The following is a 20,022-nucleotide window of genomic DNA, read 5'->3' on the forward strand; positions in this document are numbered from 1 at the left end:
GAGGTGTGGGAGAAACAGGGCCAGGTGTGTGTGTATGGGGTGTCTGTGTTTTTAGGGGTTGTCTCTGTGGGTGTGGTGTGTTTCGTACCGTCGCAGGTGAAATCGGGTTTAGCCACATCCTGGATGGGGATCTCCTTGAGGAAGGCAGGTTTTTGACAACGAGGGTTCCCACTCACAACCCTGGTCTTCTTCAGCCACAAACCCAGCCAGGCCAGGTGACAGTCACATACATAGGGGTTGGACAGTAGGTTACTGAGGGAGAGAGAGAGATAGAAAGAGAGAGAGAGAGAGAGAGAGAGAGAGGAGTGAGTGGGGTGAAAATGTGTGGGTATCATTTAGGTTCTGGTTTGCATCACTGACAAACTTAACTGACACAATAGCTTACAGCTTGCAGCCTTTGACAAGCCACTGAGGGAGCAGCCATCTTACAAGACCACGAATAGATGAGCAGATCACTGAAGAGGATAATAAACACTGAGCTGTCTATATTGACCACTACTCCACCTGGGAAATGTCAGGGAGAAATTATACCAAGCATTGAGCTGCTATTATTGGCATTTAACTTTTCACCCTCAAGCAGCAGTAAGCACGCCAGTAGACACCAGTAAGCAACAGTAGACACCATTAAGCAACAGTAGACACCAGTAAGCACCAGTAGACACCAGTAAGCAACAGTAGACACCAGTAAGCACCATCAGACACCAGTAAGCAACCGTAGACACCAGTAAGCACCAGTAGACACCAGTAAGCACCAGTAGACACCAGTAAGCAACAGTAGACACCAGTAAGCAACAGTAGACAATAGTAAGCAACAGTAGACACTAGTAAGCAACAGTCGACACCAGTAAGCAGCAGTAGACACCAGTAAGTCACCAGTAGACACCAGCAAGCACCAGTAAGTCAGCAGTAGACACCAGTAAGTAATCAGTAGACACCAGTAAGCAGCAGCAGATACCAGTAAGCAGCAGTAGACACCAGTAAGTAATCAGTAGACACCAGTAAGTCACCAGTAGACAACAGTAAGCAGCAGTAGGGACCAGTAGACACCAGTAAGCACCAGTAGACACCAGTATACACCAGTAAGCAGCCGTATACACCAGTAAGCACCAGTAGACACCAGTAGAAACCAGTAAACACCAGCAAGCACCAGTAAGCAGCAGTAGACACCAGTAAGTCACCAGTAGTCACCAGTAGACACCAGCAGACACCAGCAAGCACCAGTAAGTCAGCAGTAGACACCAGTAAGCAGCAGTAGACACCAGTAAGTAGCAGTAGACACCAGGAAAGGTGTCCGCATGCTTCCAGCCAAAACAGTTCGGAAGAGTTTGTGGATATATTATGACGACATTTTGTGATGTTTTTATTGGTTTTGGTGTTCAGGCACACAAAAAAATGTCTTGAGGCAATCCGAAGTCTACGCCCCTTCTTAGGTGATTGGTCAACAGTAGGGATTCTTCAGTAAACGCTTTATTGTTATTCAACGAGATGACTCATTTTCATGCACATTTTTTCCATTGAGAAATACTGCACCAAACATCTTAATCCGGGTGTACACAACATGGTTTTGGCCCCGATTCAGCCTTCCAAGACATGTTTTTGAGATTGGAGACAAAATCCCCATGTCGTTGCGTACTAGGGATGTGCGGCCGTCACCGACAGTAGTTTAATGTGAACAGGTCAGAGACCCAATCTGAGGGTCACCGATTCCGTCTTTGAACAGTCCCAGACGTCCCGATATTTTCAAACATGTTTGATTTTATCGGCACAAAATCTGCAATGCTCTTGTAGTGTGAGTTGTGCAACAACAAGTTTTGAGAACGGTGATCAGCAGTAGCCAATGAGAGCTCGCCAGAGAAGAAGCCAGTGAGATGATGTCGTGGTTTCACATCACCCAGAATGTGTAGACTCTCCAACAGGAGCCATGACTACTACTCGTATGCGTTTGTACTTGCCTGCAACCAAAGTGTCAAATCATTACATCTCTGAAGTTCACAAGCAGTGTTATTAAATTCTTAAATGTTGGCTAGTTATTTAAACTCTGTACGGCAAGCATGAATGTCTGACTGAACGTTTATGAGGATGCTTTGAGCCACAGCTCATTCCAGTTATGTTAACATTCTAATCACATAATTGTTTTGGCGAGACAGCGTGGTAGTATGGAGAATCCTCACGACCAAGTGAAGAATCTTGTATTATGTGACCCCCAGTATGGGCAAGATCATTTAGTGTGCGCACCACTATTTATTTAACCTTTATTTAACCAGGTAGGCAAGTTGAGAACAAGTTCTCATTTACAATTGCGACCTGGCGTTTAGTTGGATGTAAAATTGAGCGAATAAGATCTCCTTTGCAAAAATGTCAAAATGAATGACACATCTCTTGAGTTAGGAAGTGTATACTGTCTACTGTGTCTCAAAATGGATAAACACTACTATTGCCGCTTTTTTCTCATTTTTCAAATGAAGGTCTTTTAAGGGAGTATGCGAGCACACTCGTTCGGTTCGCCTAGCCGACTTCGGCTAGCAGCCAGCCGAACTGAAGCATGCTGACACCTTAAGCAGCAGTAAGCACCAATAGACACCAGTATGCACCAGTAAACACCAGTAGACACCAGTAGGCACCAGTAAGCACCAGTAGAAACCAGTAATCAGCCGTTGACACCCTTAAACACCAATAGACACCAGTAACCAGCTGTAGACACCAGTGACCAGCCGTAGACACCAGTAACAATCTGTAGACACCAGTAACCAGATGTCGACACCAGTAACCAGCCGTAGACACCAGTAACCATCCGTAGACACCAGTAACCAGCTGTAGACACCAGTAACCAGCTGTAGATACCAGTAACCAGCTGTAGACACCAGTAACCAGCTCTAGATACTAGTAACCAGCTGTAGACACCAGTAACCAGCCGTAGACACCAGTAATCAGCTGTTGACACCCGTAACCAGCTGTAGACACCAGTAACCAGCCGTAGACACCAGTAACCAGCTATAGACACCAGTAACCAGCTGTAGACACCAGTAACCATTCATAGACACCAGTAACCATTCATAGACACCAGTAACCAGCTGTAGACACCAGTAACCAGCCATAGACACCAGTAACCAGCTGTAGACACCAGTAACCAGCTGTAGACACCAGTAACTAGCTGTAGACACCAGTAAGCAGCAGTAAGCACTGTGCCAGATATTAGGTGTAGAGTTGAATGTGCCTCCAGGAATGACTCAGGGTCCAGATGGGTAGCAGAGAAAAGCAGTTGACTGTGTGTAGCTAGGACTGTAATATGGTGTGTTAGTGACTGGAGCATTAACACAGCCTATAGCTTACAGGGATAGGCTGGAAAGACCTTTCTTGTTTGAGAACGGAGGAGCTGAAAGGAGAGCGATTCCTGTGCTATCACAGCCCACAGTGTGGATTCAATATAGGAGGCTGACCTTAGAATGCACAACCATCCAGATGCCTAAAACGGACTCACGGCAGCGATCTAACGCCATATGCTAAATCTCTTCTCTTCCACGTGTTTGATTTGAATTATTAGTCCTACTGTATCTCACAGTATAATAACTATTGTCATATTCACTACAAGAGAAAGAGAAAACAGGGAGAAAACAGGGAGAAATTAAAGTCCCTTTACTTTGTAATTTCCAGGCAGGCATATGCTGTTATAAAACAAAATATCAAGAGCACCAATAAAATGTAGAAAAGTGGTGTAAACATCACTAGGGAGGAAGTAGACATGATGAACAAATTCATGGAGAAGGCTGGATCGACCGTGGGCACCCACCAAGACAATCAAGAGCCATCCTGGATCCTCAAGAAGCTCAGGAGTGTAGAGGCCAACACTAGCCAACCCCTTTACAGTACCTGGAGCATCACAGTGTTATAGTCAACACTAGTCATCCCCTACACAGTACCTGGAGAATCACAGTTTATAGTCAACACTAGCCAACCCATTTACAGTACCTGGAGAATCACAGTGTTATAGTCAACACTAGTCATCCCCTACACAGTACCTGGAGAATCACAGTGTTATAGTCAACACTAGTCATCCCCTACACAGTACCTGGAGAATCACAGTGTTAAAGTCAACACTAGTCATCCCCTACACAGTACCTGGAGAATCACAGTGTTAAAGTCAACACTAGTCATCCCCTACACAGTACCTGGAGAATCACAGTGTTAAAGTCAACACTAGTCATCCCCTACACAGTACCTGGAGAATCACAGTGTTATAGTCAAAACTAGTCATCCCTCCACAGTACCTGGAGCATCACAGTGTTATAGTCAACACTAGCCATCCCCCCCACAGTACCTGGAGAATCACAGTGTTATAGTCAACACTAGCCATCCCCTCCACAGTACCTGGAGCATCACAGTGTTATAGTCAACACTAGCCAAACCCTTTGCAGTACCTGGAGCATCACAGTGTTATCGCTGACAGTAGTCATCCCCTTTGCAGTACCTGGAGCATCACAGTGTTAAAGTCAACACTAGCCAAACCCTTTGCAGTACCTGGAGAATCACAGTGTTATAGTCAACACTAGCCAAACCCTTTGCAGTACCTGGAGCATCACAGTGTTATAGTCAACACTAGTCATCCCCTCCACAGTACCTGGAGAATCACAGTGTTATAGTCAACACTAGTCATCCCCTCCACAGTACCTGGAGAATCACAGTGTTATAGTCAACACTAGTCATCCCCTACACAGTACCAGGAGCATCACAGTGTTAAAGTCAAAACTAGCCAACCCCTTTACAGTACCTAGAGAATCACAGTGTTATAGCCAACACTAGCCATCACCTCCACAGTACCTGGAGCATCACAGTGTTATAGTTAACACTAGCCATCCCCCCCACAGTACCTGGAGAATCACAGTGTTATAGTCAACACTAGCCATCCCCTCCACAGTACCTGGAGCATCACAGTGTTATAGTCAACACTAGGCAACCCCTTTACAGTACCTGGAGAATCACAGTGTTATAGTCAACACTAGGCAACCCCTTTACAGTACCTGGAGCATCACAGTGTTATAGTCAACACTAGCCATCCCCTCCACAGTACCTGGAGAATCACAGTGTTATAGTCAACACTAGCCAAACCCTTTGCAGTACCTGGAGCATCACAGTGTTATCGCTGACACTAGTCATCCCCTTTGCAGTACCTGGAGCATCACAGTGTTAAAGTCAACACTAGCCAAACCCTTTGCAGCACCTGGAGCATCACAGTGTTATAGTCAACACTAGCCAAATACTTGCAGTACCTGGAGAATCACAGTGTTATAGTCAACACTAGCCAAACCCTTTGCAGTACCTGGAGAATCACAGTGTTATAGTCAACACTAGCCAAACCCTTTGCAGTACCTGGAGCATCACAGTGTTATCGCTGACAGTAGTCATCCCCTTTGCAGTACCTGGAGCATCACAGTGTTAAAGTCAACACTAGCCAAACCCTTTGCAGTACCTGGAGAATCACAGTGTTATAGTCAACACTAGCCAAACCCTTTGCAGTACCTGGAGCATCACAGTGTTATCGCTGACACTAGTCATCCCCTTTGCAGTACCTGGAGCATCACAGTGTTAAAGTCAACACCAGCCATCCCCTCCACAGTACCCGGGGGAATCACAGTGTTATAGTCAACACTAGTCATCCCCTCCACAGTACCTGGAGAATCACAGTGTTATAGTCAACACTAGCCATCCCCTCTACAGTACCTGGAGCATCACAGTGTTATAGTCAACACTAGGCAACCCCTTTACAGTACCTGGAGAATCCCAGTGTTATAGTCAACACTAGGCAACCCCTTTACAGTACCTGGAGCATCACAGTGTTATAGTCAACACTAGCCATCCCCTCCACAGTACCTGGAGAATCACAGTGTTATAGTCAACACTAGGCAACCCCTTTACAGTACCTGGAGCATCACAGTGTTATAGTCAACACTAGTCACCCCCTCCACAGTACCTGGAGCATCACAGTGTTATAGTCAACACTAGCCAACCCCTTTACAGTACCTGGAGCATCACAGTGTTATAGTCAACACTAGGCAACCCCTTTACAGTACCTGGAGAATCACAGTGTTATAGTCAACACTAGGCAACCCCTTTACAGTACCTGGAGAATCACAGTGTTATAGTCAACACTAGTCACTCCCTCCACAGTACCTGGAGCATCACAGTGTTAAAGTTAACACTAGTCACCCCCTCCACAGTACCTGGATCATCACAGTGTTTTAGTCAACACTAGCAGCTTTATTTCACCCAGGTCCATTTTTGCCATCTGCTATGAGGCTATGATGCATTCTCTCAACCAGCTTCATGATGTAGTCACCTGGAATTAATTTCAATTAACAGGTGTGATGCTCCAGGTACACCGCCTTGTTAAAAGTTAATTTGTGGAATTTCTTCCCTTCTTAATGCGTTTTGAGACAATCAGTTTTGTTGTGACAAGGTAGAGGTGGTTTACTGTTGTCATGTCTTTGGCTATGCCGGATTAAGTGATATGACATGCTATTCTATAAAATAATTTCTTCGTAATTAATATTACCTGATTGAGCTAATCATGTAAATGTAATTAACTAGAGAGTCGGGGCACCACGAAATAATATTTATAGAGATGTTATCTTCCGAATAAACTCTTAAAGACCTAGTCATATTTTACATAAATAGCAGTCAATATTAATCGTCATCTTAATTCAGTCTCATCTGAAAGTTGTAAATTCTTGGTTATCTGCACAAACCCTGGCTAACAAGTTGAATCAGCAATAAAAAAATTGGGTTTAATTATTTATTTACTAAATACCTAACTAATCACACAGAATTACACATACACATAATTAAATCATAACTTGATTACAAATGACGTCATAAAGGAAAATGTCCCTAGAAGGTGGAACAGGTATGACAGCTTGTTAAAAGAAAAGGGCTGGGTTTGAGTGAAAGAGCGGGAAGACTGAGGAACAAAGGGCGAAGCTGTGATATCGTAAATACAGTATCTTCTGCATTCTAAATTACCACCCATTTGGAAAAGGAAAATGCAATAAATATTTAGTCTGAGCTGCGCTTCGGTAGGTTGGTGGTAGATGGAAGGCCGTGTTGCCCAGTCCTTTGAAGAATGTCTCAGGTTGTCAATTGGATACGTTGTAGTAACGTCGTTGTGTGGTAGACGGGATACTCTGTCTGTTCCTTCCTAACCTGCATTTGCAGCTGCTGTTGCTAACTCAACGGCTAGAAGGTATCACTTCTGTAGTGAATAAGAGTTCAAAGTTCATACCATTCGCAACCAAAGCTTACACTGATGTTGGCTTCGTTCTGTAGTTATTATCTGAACCATTTTGACATCGGACCATCGTCCTCACATCCTCAGAACAGGAGGTTATATTGTCCTCAAGGCTTTATATAGGAAGGGAGAGGAGGGCGTGTTTGAAAAGTTTTATCCCTTCACAGGGGCGGGCCACTGATTGAGCAGAGCCCTAACCTTATTAAAACCCAATTCTCACATTTTAGAAGCTAAAATCATATTTCATCCCATCACGAATAATTTCATATTCAAACATTTAAATTGAACAACAATTCCATGTGGATCTGATAACTCTGATGTGTAGACTTTCCACTATAGAGTTTATGTCATCTTATCATTGATGAGAATGTCTCAGATGACAACCGAACTGACATCATATTCATTAAGTACCACCGCATATGTTCAATTGGTCGGATTACCAGAATATAGTTCATTTCCCCCCACCTTCTGATGTTCCCAGAATCTCTATGTTAACCAAGGTGTTTGCAAATGTAACATCAGTAGGGTAGAGAGAGGAAAAAGGGGGGAAGAGGTATTTATGACTGTCATAAACCTACCCCACAGGCCAACGTCATGACACTGCAAATTTGTTCATTTCACTTCTGTTTATTATCCATTTCACTTGCTTTGGCAATGTAAACATATGTTTCCCCATGCCAATAAAGCCCGTAAAATGGAATTGAAATTGAAACTGAATTGAGAGAGCGAGAGAGAGAAAGAGCAAGAAGTCGCTCTGGCCCATCGTGACTGACTGTTTCTCTGATACACTTGTACACTGGGATCACAGCTGGGCCCAGTGCTGTGCTGCCTGGCCAGGTCCGCTCTACGCGGTGCAGGTTCACAAACCAGACGGTATTTTTAGTCAGGCCGCGCTGGAGCGGATCCATCAGTGTCAGCCGCAGGGTATTTAGAAAGCTGGCAGACCACAGCACTACTTTTACTCTCCTAGAGAGAAGCGAGAGTCAGGGAGGGAGGGAGGGAGGGAGGGAGGGAGGGAAAGAGAGCTTATAGACATAGAGCATAAGGCAGTAGAAGTGGAAGGAGAAGGGAGGAGACTAGTGCCCCAAGATAAACATGATTCCATGTACAGGTTACATATGAGGGGATAGTTAGATAAACATGATTCCATGTACAGGTTACATATGAGGGGATAGTTAGATAAACATGATTCCATGTACAGGTTACATATGAGGGGATAGTTAGATAAACATGATTCCATGTTATATATGAGGGGATAGTTAGATAAAAATGATTCCAGTGTCACGCCTTGGTCTTAGTGTTTTGTGTTTTCGTTATATATTTTGGTCAGGCCAGGGTGTGACATGGGTTTACGTGTTGTGTTTCGTATTGGGGTTTTATAGGATTTGGGATTGCTAGGTTTAGGGGTGTGTCTAGTTAGGCTTGGCTGCCTGAGGCGGTTCTTGATCAGAGTCAGGTGCTTCTCGTTGCCTCTGATTGGGAACCGTATTTAGGTAGCCTGAGTTCGCTTTGTCTTTCGTGGGTGATTGTTCCTGTCTCTGTGTAGTGTTCACCAGATAGGCTGTATTAGGTTTCACGTTCCGTTTGTTGTTTTTTTGTATTTATAGTTATTTCATGTACCGTCACTTTTTTTCATTAAAAACATGAGTAACCACCACGCTGCATTTCGGTCCGACTCTCTTTCAACAAACGAAGAACACCGTTACATCCAGGTTATATATGAGGGGATAGTTAGATAAACATGATTCCAGGTTATATATGAGGGGATAGTTAGATAAACATGATTCCATGTTATATATGAGGGGATAGTTAGATAAACATGATTCCAGGTTATATATGAGGGGATAGTTAGATAAACATGATTCCATGTTATATATGAGGGGATAGTTAGATAAACATGATTCCATGTTATATATGAGGGGATAGTTAGATAAACATGATTCCATGTTATATATGAGGGGACAGTTAGATAAACATGATTCCATGTTATATATGAGGGGATAGTTAGATAAACATGATTCCATGTTATATATGAGGGGATAGTTAGATAAACATGATTCCATGTTATATATGAGGGGATAGTTAGATAAACATGATTCCATGTTATATATGAGGGGATAGTTAGATAAACATGATTCCATGTTATATATGAGGGGATAGTTAGATAAACATGATTCCATGTTATATATGAGGGGATAGTTAGATAAACATGATTCCATGTTATATATGAGGGGATAGTTAGATAAACATGATTCCATGTTATATATGAGGGGATAGTTAGATAAACATGATTCCATGTTATATATGAGGGGATAGTTAGATAAACATGATTCCATGTTATATATGAGGGGATAGTTAGATAAACATGATTCCATGTTATATATGAGGGGATAGTTAGATAAACATGATTCCATGTTATATATGAGGGGATAGTTAGATAAACATGATTCCATGTTATATATGAGGGGATAGTTAGATAAACATGATTCCATGTTATATATGAGGGGATAGTTAGATAAACATGATTCCATGTTATATATGAGGGGATAGTTAGATAAACATGATTCCATGTTATATATGAGGGGATAGTTAGATAAACATGATTCCATGTTATATATGAGGGGAGAGTTAGATAAACATGATTCCATGTTATATATGAGGGGATAGTTAGATAAACATGATTCCATGTTATATATGAGGGGATAGTTAGATAAACATGATTCCATGTTATATATGAGGGATAGTTAGATAAACATGATTCCATGTTATATATGAGGGGATAGTTAGATAAACATGATTCCATGTTATATATGAGGGGATAGTTAGATAAACATGATTCCATGTTATATATGAGGGGATAGTGTTGCACTTCCAGGAATGTCAGCCGTTAACGTTTTATTCATCAGATAAATGTTCATATATTTATACGTTGTCTTCTGGGTGGTCATGGGTAAGAGGCATAACATCTTAATAGTTTTCTCATTTTAATACTGATCATGTCTGACAAGTTAATCTCAGACGTAACATTGCTTCATCGCCATCAACTAAAATGTTGCTTCATTTCGAATCATGTTCCATTGGACCGCGAGACAATATTTCGAAAGCAGCCATTTTCATAAGGACATTTGCCATGATGTTGCTAGCTTTGGAAAGATAAAACTATATTTTGTCGATGCTCCAGGGGCAGTCGTAAATAGAAACTATTAGTGGCTTGATAACGAGCGAAGAGAGACTCCAACAAAACAAGACCATCTGCAGCAGTATTCTGTAGCCATGGAGAGCTGTGAAAACACACTGTAGGTTGTCTGTCTTTCCAGAACCAGGGCTGGGTTAGGAGACATCTCTCAAACAGTCAGGTGGTGGGGGGAAGAGGGGATGAGGAGGAGAGATGGGTAGAGGACGATGGGAGGGAGGGAGATTAGACTTCCGTGGAGAGGGAGTGATCTCACAGACAATCAGGTGGTGTGTGGTGAGGAGAAGAGGAGGGAGAGGGAGAAAGAGAGTGTGTAATGGAGAAGAAGCGAGGAGTGGGGAGACTTACATGGTGGAGAGGGAGTGCAGTGTGGTGAAGGCTCCCGGGGTGATGGTGGAGATTCGGTTGTCATAGAGAGACAGCAGGCGTACGGAGCTCAGGCCTGTGAAGGTGGTGTTGTCCACACAGCCTAGCTGGTTACTCCTCAGCATCCTGTCGTGGAGACACGCACGCACAGACACACACACATCATGGTGAGATGGGAAACCAATAGGAACACTGTGGTACTGACCACATGACCAGGAAAAACTTCTGTTCTGGCCCAAAAGGGGAGTTTGTTTTGGAGCGGGCCAAAAGGGTGGGGGGCTTCTAAACTAAATGGTTAGGTTAACGGAGAGAGGGGGGGTGGGGGGTCTAAACTAAATGGTTAGGGTTAGGTTAACGGAGAGAGGGGGGGGGGGGGGTCTAAACTAAATGGTTAGGGTTAGGTTAACGGAGAGAGAGAGAGAGGGGGGGTCTAAACTAAATGGTTAGGGTTAGGTTAACGGAGAGAGGGGGGTCTAAACTAAATGATTAGGGTTAGGTTAACGGAGAGAGAGAGAGGGGGGGGTCTAAACTAAATGGTTAGGGTTAGGTTAACGGAGAGAGAGAGAGGGGGGGGGTCTAAACTAAATGGTTAGGGTTACGTTAACGGAGAGAGGGGGGGTCTAAACTAATGGTTAGGTTTAGGTTAACGGAGAGAGAGAGAGAGAGAGAGGGGGGGTCTAAACTAAATGGTTAGGGTTAGGCTAACGGAGAGAGAGAGGGGGGGGGGGGTCTAAACTAAATGGTTAGGGTTAGGTTAACAGAGAGAGAGAGAGAGAGGGGGGGGTCTAAACTAAATGGTTAGGGTTAGGTTAACGGAGAGAGAGAGAGAGAGGGGGGGTCTAAACTAAATGGTTAGGGTTAGGTTAACGGAGAGGGGGGGGGGGGTCTAAACTAAATGGTTAGGGTTAGGTTAACGGAGAGAGAGAGAGAGAGAGGGGGGGGTCTAAACTAAATGGTTAGGGTTAGGTTAACGGAGAGAGGGGGGGGTCTAAACTAAATGGTTAGGGTTAGGTTAACGGAGAGAGAGAGAGGGGGGGTCTAAACTAAATGGTTAGGTTAACGGAGAGAGGGGGGGGTCTAAACTAAATGGTTAGGGTTAGGTTAACGGAGAGAGGGGGGGGGGGCTAAACTAAATGGTTAGGGTTAGGTTAACGGCGAGAGAGGGGGGGGGGTCTAAACTAAATGGTTAGGGTTAGGTTAACAGAGAGAGAGAGAGAGGGGGGGGTCTAAACTAAATGGTTAGGGTTAGGTTAACGGAGAGAGAGAGAGAGAGGGGGGGTCTAAACTAAATGGTTAGGGTTAGGTTAACGGAGAGAGGGGGGGGTCTAAACTAAATGGTTAGGGTTAGGTTAACGGAGAGAGAGAGAGGGGGGGGTCTAAACTAAATGGTTAGGTTAACGGAGAGAGGGGGGGGTCTAAACTAAATGGTTAGGTTAACGGAGAGAGAGGGGGGGGGGGTCTAAACTAAATGGTTAGGGTTAGGTTAACGGAGAGAGGGGGGGAGGGGTCTAAACTAAATGGTTAGGGTTAGGTTAACGGAGAGAGGGGGGGGGGGTCTAAACTAAATGGTTAGGGTTAGGTTAATGGAGAGAGGGGGGTCTAAACTAAATGGTTAGGGTTAGGTTAACGGAGAGAGGGGGGGGGGGGGTCTAAACTAAATGGTTAGGGTTAGGTTAACGGAGAGAGGGGGGGGGCCTATACTAAATGGTTAGCGTTAGGTTAACGGAGAGAGAGGGGGGGGGGTCTAAACTAAATGGTTAGGGTTAGGTTAACGGAGAGAGGGGGGGGGGGTCTAAACTAAATGGTTAGGGTTAGTTTAACGGAGAGGGGGGGGTCTAAACTAAAGGGTTAGGTTAACGGAGAGAGGGGGGGTCTAAACTAAATGGTTAGGGTTAGGTTAACGGAGAGAGGGGGGGGTCTAAACTAAATGGTTAGGGTTAGTTTAACGGAGGGGGGGGGTCTAAACTAAATGGTTAGGGTTAGGTTAACGGAGAGAGGGGGGGGGTCTAAACTAAATGGTCAGGTTAACGGAGAGAGGGGAGGGGGTCTAAACTAAATGGTTAGGGTTAGGTTAACGGAGAGAGGGGGGGGGTCTAAACTAAATGGTTAGGGTTAGGTTAACGGAGAGAGAGAGAGGGGGGGTCTAAACTAAATGGTTAGGTTAACGGAGAGAGGGGGGGGTCTAAACTAAATGGTTAGGGTTAGGTTAACGGAGAGAGAGAGGGGGGGGGGTCTAAACTAAATGGTTAGGTTAACGGAGAGAGGGGGGGGTCTAAACTAAATGGTTAGGGTTAGGTTAACGGAGAGAGAGGGGGGGGGGTCTAAACTAAATGGTTAGGGTTAGGTTAATGGAGAGAGAGAGAGGGGGGTCTAAACTAAATGGTTAGGGTTAGGTTAACGGAGAGAGGGGGGGAGGGTCTAAACTAAAATGGTTAGGTTAGGTTAACGGAGAGAGGGGGGGTCTAAACTAAATGGTTAGGGTTAGGTTAACCGGAGAGAGGGGGGTCTAAAAACTAAATGGTTAGGTTAGGTTAACGGAGGAGAGGGGGGGGGCGGGGTCTAACTAAATGGTTAGGGTTAGGTTAACGGAGAGAGGGGGGGGGGGCCTAAACTAAATGGTTAGGGTTAGGGTTAACGGAGAGAGAGAGGGGGGGGGGGGGGTCTAACTAAATGGTTAGGGTTTAGGTTAACGGAGAGAGGGGGGGGTTCTAACTAAATGGTTAGGGTTAGGTTAACGGAGAGAGGGGGGGGGTCTAAACTAAATGGTTAGGGTTAGTTTAACGGAGAGGGGGGGGGGTCTAAACTAAAGGGTTAGGTTAACGGAGAGAGGGGGGGGTCTAAACTAAATGGTTAGGGTTAGGTTAACGGAGGGGGGGGGGTCTAAACTAAATGGTTAGGGTTAGTTTAACGGAGGGGGGGGGGGTCTAAACTAAATGGTTAGGGTTAGGTTAACGAGAGAGGATTAGAGGGGGGGGGGTCTAATTAAATGGTCAGGTTAACGGAGAGAGGGGAGGGGTCTAAACTAAATGGTTAGGGTTAGGTTAACGGAGAGAGGGGATGGGTCTAAACTAAATGGTTAGGGTTAGGTTAACGGAGAGAGAGAGGGGTGGTCAAACTAAATGGTTAGGGTTAGGTAATGGAGGGGGGGGTGGGCTAAACTAAAGGGTTAGGTTAACTGAGAGAGGGGGGGTCTAAACTAAATGGTTAGGGTTAGGTTAACGGAGAGAGGGGGGGGGTCTAAACTAAAGGGTTAGGTTAAGGAGGGGGAGGGGTGATTCCAAACTTAAGCACAGAGGAAGAAGGAAAAGTGGGAACATCCAACCAGAGCCCCTCTGTGATGAACATTCAACCAGAGCCCCTCTGTGATGAACATTCAACCAGAGCCCCTCTGTGATGAACATCCAACCAGAGCCCCTCTGTGATGAACATTCAACCAGAGCCCCTCTGTGATGAACATTCAACCAGAGCCCCTCTGTGATGAACATCCAACCAGAGCCCCTCTGTGATGAACATTCAACCAGAGCCCTCTGTGATGAACATTCAACCAGAGCCCCTCTGTGATGAACATTCAACCAGAGCCCCTCTGTGATGACATCCAACCAGAGCCCCACTGTGATGAACATTCAACCAGAGCCCCTCTGTGATGAACATTCAACCAGAGCCCCTCTGTGATGAACATTCAACCAGAGCCCCTCTTGTGATGAACATTCAACCAGAGCCCCTCTGTGATGAACATCCAACCAGAGCCCCACTGTGATGAACATTCAACCAGAGCCCCTCTGTGATGAACATTCAACCAGAGCCCCTCTGTGATGAACATTCAACCAGAGCCCCTCTGTGATGAACATCCAACCAGAGGCCCTCTGTGATGAACATTCAACCAGAGCCCCTCTGTGATGAACATCCAACCAGAGGCCCTCTGTGATGAACATCCAACCAGAGGCCCTCTGTGATGAACATCAAACCAGAGCCCCTCTGTGATGAACATCCAACCAGAGCCCCTCTGTGATGAACATCAAACCAGAGCCCCTCTGTGATGAACATCCAACCAGAGCCCCTCTGTGATGAACATCAAACCAGAGCCCCTCTGTGATGAACATCCAACCAGAGCCCCTCTGTGATGAACATCCAACCAAGAGCCCCTCTGTGATGAACATCAAACCAGAGCCCCTCTGTGATGAACATCAAACCAGAGCCCCTCTGTGATGAACATCAAACCAGAGCCCCTCTGTGATGAACATCCAACCAGAGCCCCTCTGTGATGAACATCCAACCAGAGCCCCTCTGTGATGAACATCAAACCAGAGCCCCTCTGTGGATGAACATCCAACCAGAGCCCCTCTGTGATGAACATCCAACCAGAGCCCCTCTGTGATGAACATCAAACCAGAGCCCCTCTGTGATGAACATCAAACCAGAGCCCCTCTGTGATGAACATCCAACCAGAGCCCCTCTGTGATGAACATCAAACCAGAGCCCCTCTGTGATGAACATCCAACCAGAGCCCCTCTGTGATGAACATCCAACCAGAGCCCCTCTGTGATGAACATCCAACCAGAGCCCCTCTGTGATGAACATCAAACCAGAGCCCCTCTGTGATGAACATCCAACCAGAGCCCCTCTGTGATGAACATCCAACCAGAGCCCCTCTGTGATGAACATCCAACCAGAGCCCCTCTGTGATGAACATCAAACCAGAGCCCCTCTGTGATGAACATCCAACCAGAGCCCCTCTGTGATGAACAACAAACCAGAGCCCCTCTGTGATGAACATGTGAAAGCAGGAAATACTGCATTAGCCTCTAATAGGCAGGGATCAGAGACAGGCAAACTCAATTTAGAACATGCTCCTGGGATTTAAAAGCCTGTAAATTCAATACTGCAGGACAATGACTCCATTCATGTTCCCCTATGCACACCCCCCTCCCCAATTCGCTTCATTAGGACCAAAGCAGCCCCATCAGAAAGCCTTTCTGGACATCAGTTAGGCTACAGAATATGAATTATCTGCTCTCAATTCTGTGTCAAAATAAGGTGGCTATGAGCTGTGACTGCATTTAATTGAGAGAGAGAGAGAGAGAGAGAGAGAGAGAGAGAGAGAGAGAGAGAGAGAGAGAGAGAGAGAGAGAGAGAGAGAGAGAGAGAGAGAGAGAGACAGAGAGAGAGAGAGAGAGAGAGAGAGAGAGAGAGAGAGAGAGAGAGAGAGAGAGAGAGAGAGAGAGAGAGAGAGATGATCGTGGACTACAGGAAAAGGCGGGCCGAACAGCCAAAGTCACAAAGTGCTGTACAGAAACGCAGCCTAAAACCCCAAACAGCAAGCAATGCAGATGAAGAAGCACGGTGGCTAGGAAAAACTCCCTAGAAAGGCCAGAACATGGGAAGAAACCTAGAGAGGAACCAGGCTACGAGGGGTGGCCAGTCCTCTTCTGGCTGTGCCGGGTGGAGATTATAACAGAACATGGCCAAGATGTTAGTCTTTTTATTAGCAAAGTCACTTTACCCCTACCTACCTATATAAATTACCTTGACTAACCTGTACCCCCGCACATTGACTCGGTATTGTTATTTTAGTGTCTTACATTTTATTTTATTTTTTACTTTAGTTTATTGAGTAAATATTTAAGTAAATATATTTATTGAACTGCATTGTTGGTTATGAGCTTGTAAGTTAAGTATTTCATAGTAAGGTTGTATTCGGCACATGTGACAAATACAATTTGATTTGATTTGTGATATAGAGAGTGGGGGCTGTCACTGGGGCTGTTGTTTTACCTTTTAAATATTATTTCCCAGAATGCACTCAGTCATTAGTCTCTAGGCATCTGTTTAGAGAACGGGTCTGTTAGGGAGTGTGTATGTCTGTGAATGTTGTTGAGTATACAGTGGTTAGATGTATGGTCTGTTAGGGAGTATGTATGTCTGTGAATGTTGTTGAGTATAGTGGTTAGATGTATGGTCTGTTAGGGAGTATGTATGTCTGTGAATGTTGTTGAGTATACAGTAGTTAGATATATGGTCTGTTAGGGAGTATGTATGTCTGTGAATGTTGTTGAGTATACAGTGGTTAGATGTATTGTGTGTGGACACATTATTGAATAGATTCATACGGTGTATAAACACTAATGTAAGTCCCTTTGGATAAAATCATCTGCTAAATGTCATAACAGTGTATTCCGAAAGTATTCCGACCCCTTGACTTTTTCAAATGTTATTACATTATAGCCTTATTCTTAAATGGATGATAAAACAATTCCCATCAATCTACACATAAAACCTCATAACGACGAAGCAAAAACAGGTTGCAAATGTTAAAAAAAATGTTGAAGCACCTTTGGCAGCGATTACAGCCTCGAGTCTTCTTGGGTGTGAAGCTACAAGCTTGGCACACCTGTATTTGGGGGCGTTTCTCCCATTCTTCTCTGCAGATCCTCTCAAGCTCTGTCAGGTTGGACGGGGAGCGTCGCTGCACAGCTATTTTCAGGTCTCTCCAGAGATGCTAGGCTGGGCCACTCAAGGACATTCAGAGAATTGTCCCGAATCACTACTGCGATTTCTTGGCGGTGTGCTTAGGGTCATTGTCCTGTTGGAAAGCGACCCTTTGCACCCAGTCGGAGGTCTTGAGCACTCTGGAGCAGGTTTTCATCAAGGATCTGTGTGCTCCATTCAACTTTCCCTCAATCCTGACTAGTCTCCCAGTCCCTGCCACTGAAAAACATCTCCACAGCATGATGCTGCCACCACCATGCTTCACCGTAGGGATAGTGGCATGTTTCCTCCAGGTGTGAAACTTGGAGTTAAAAAGAGTTCAATCTTGGTTTGATCGACTCCAGGCGGTCATGTGCCTTTTACTGAGGAGTGGCTTCCGTCTGGCCTCTCTACCATAAAGGCCTGATTGGTGGAGTGCTGCAGCGATGGTTGTCCTTCTGGAAGGTTCTCCCATCTCCACAGAGGAACTCTAGAGCTCTGTCAGAGTGACCATCAGGTTCTTGGTCACCTCCCTGACCAACGCCCTTCTCCCCTGATTGCTCAGTTTGGCCGGGCGGCCAACTACTGGAAGAGTCTTGGTGGTTCCAAACTTCTTCCATTTAAGAATGATGGAGGCCACTGTGTTCTTGGGGACCTTCAATGCTGCAGACATGTTTTTGCTACCCTTCCCCAGATGTGCCTCGTCATAATCCTGTCTCGGAGCTCTACAGACAATTCCTTCGACCTCATGGCTTGGTTGCACTGTCAACTGTGGGAGCTTATATAGACAGGTGTGTGTCTTTCCAAATCATGTCCAATCAATTGAATTTACCACAAGTGGACTCCAAACAAGTTGTAGAAACATCTCAAGGATGATCAATGGGAACAGGATGCACCTGAGCTCATAGAAAAGGGTCTGAATACTTATATAAATAAGTCATTTCGTTTTTTTATTTTCAATACATTTCCTAAAAAAATCACAAAACCTGTTTTCGCTTTGTCATTATGGTGTATTGTGTGTAGATTGATAAGGACATGTTTTTCTCCTTTACAATAAATATTGATGGTCTTATTCTGATGACATGATGATCGATAAACATATTCTTGCTGTTATCCATAATCTCATCATGTAGACTAGCCTACCTGCATTTTATCTGCAAGCTTTGTCTGGAGCCCACGTGTCAAGACCAGAGGAGGCACATTGTCTATTCAACGTAACAGTGTCTGTGACAAAACTATTGGTAGAGTTGAAAATGAGATGGAAAGATATTGAACTTTAGAGTTTTATTCTGTACATGAAAACTAAAAGTATGTCATCACATAATGATTTCTATCCTCAACAAGTTAGTTTGGTGGAAACATACCGCAGGTATTTTATTTAAGCAGATTTTTTGAATATTTGCATGACAATCTGTCGGCAATTAGATGGAAACCTAGATTATGACTGCCATGTGGATATTATTAAATACAACTTCAACCCTTGGGCATTGGGTCTAAGCCTTTATATTCTAAGATGGCCGCTCGGCTCCACTCACAGTGTCTTGAGTCCGGTCAGCCCTCGGAACATTCGGCCCTGCAGCGCCTGCAGCTTGTTGCCCGTCAGAAGCAACTCCAAGACCTCCACGGCTCCGTCGAAGGCCCCCTCGCGTATGTCCCGCAGCTTGTTGTTGCTAAGGTTACTGTGAGAGAGGGGGAGAGAGAGATGAACATGGTAAATATCACACTGTGTTAAGATCTTTTTACCTCAACATCATTATAACCAGCCAAACACATAAACTTCTCATTTAGCCTCCCACTCCAGTAACAGGGAGAATCAATCATCAAGCCTAATTGGGTTACCGTTTGTCTCGCCTGCGTCCTAATCTGTCCCCAAAGGGCGGAACAGGTGGAAATGACATTATTTCAACTGGTTTTACCCGCTGTGTCATAGTCTTAGGCCAAACAATCCAAAGTATGATTGGTTGCAAACAACAGGAAATATATATATATAGCATTCCTAAGTGTGATGTGTGGCAAACAACGTCTACACCAGTTTTCCATGGCGCCATGAAGAGGAGGGGAGAAGTTTAGATGTTGCTCAATATATAATTTCTCTGATGATGCTAGATGGTACGCATTTTCATGTACGATAAATCACTCCTCATCGTGTTGTGTACAGCAGCAGCAGACTTGGCTTTTTTCATCTTCCTGGAGTGGGCCTTTTATATTGCCTGACTATAAATCATCTTGTCCTCTCCCATTTGAATAGAATATTCCCCTGCTCCCTCTCTCCACCCCAGTCTCCTCTCCTCCCCATCTTCTACCCTCTTCCCCTCCCTACGTTCTTAAAACCGCTCATTGCATAAAAAGTTGGTGTTGACATAAACCTCTCCGACAAGACATGCCCAGACTGCAACACACCACAACAACTCAGCCTGTGTGTATGTGTGTTTTGAAGGGCAATGAAAACAGCCATACATCTTCCTCAGGTTGGGGAGCTTCTTAAAGGTCCCCACAGCCTCCAGGATGGACATTTCATTGTCATTCAGGCGCCTGTTGTGGAGAGAGAGAGAGAGAGAGAGAGAGAGACAGGAAGAGACAGAGAGAGAGAGACAGGGAGAGAGAGAGACAGACAGAGAGAGAGAGCGAGAGACAGAGGGAGAGAGACAGGGAGAGACAGAGAGAGAGAGACAGGGAGAGAGAGAGAGACAGGGGAGAGAGAGAGAGAGAGAGAGACAGA

At 44.9% G+C, this 20,022-nt stretch overlaps 1 protein-coding gene across 1 annotated transcript in view; it reads right to left on the minus strand.

Annotated features, from left to right (window-relative positions):
• Positions 1-20,022, minus strand: part of slit3 (slit homolog 3 (Drosophila)) — a 386,836-nt gene that overhangs the window by 83,436 nt on the left and 283,378 nt on the right. The window contains 4 exon segments of the mRNA XM_031791377.1: positions 89-252; positions 10,821-10,964; positions 18,839-18,982; positions 19,761-19,930. Of these exon segments, the coding sequence (XP_031647237.1) occupies positions 89-252; positions 10,821-10,964; positions 18,839-18,982; positions 19,761-19,930 (622 nt within the window).

This window comes from Oncorhynchus kisutch, linkage group LG15 (genome assembly GCF_002021735.2).
Source record: "Oncorhynchus kisutch isolate 150728-3 linkage group LG15, Okis_V2, whole genome shotgun sequence".
Lineage (NCBI taxonomy): Eukaryota > Metazoa > Chordata > Actinopteri > Salmoniformes > Salmonidae > Oncorhynchus > Oncorhynchus kisutch.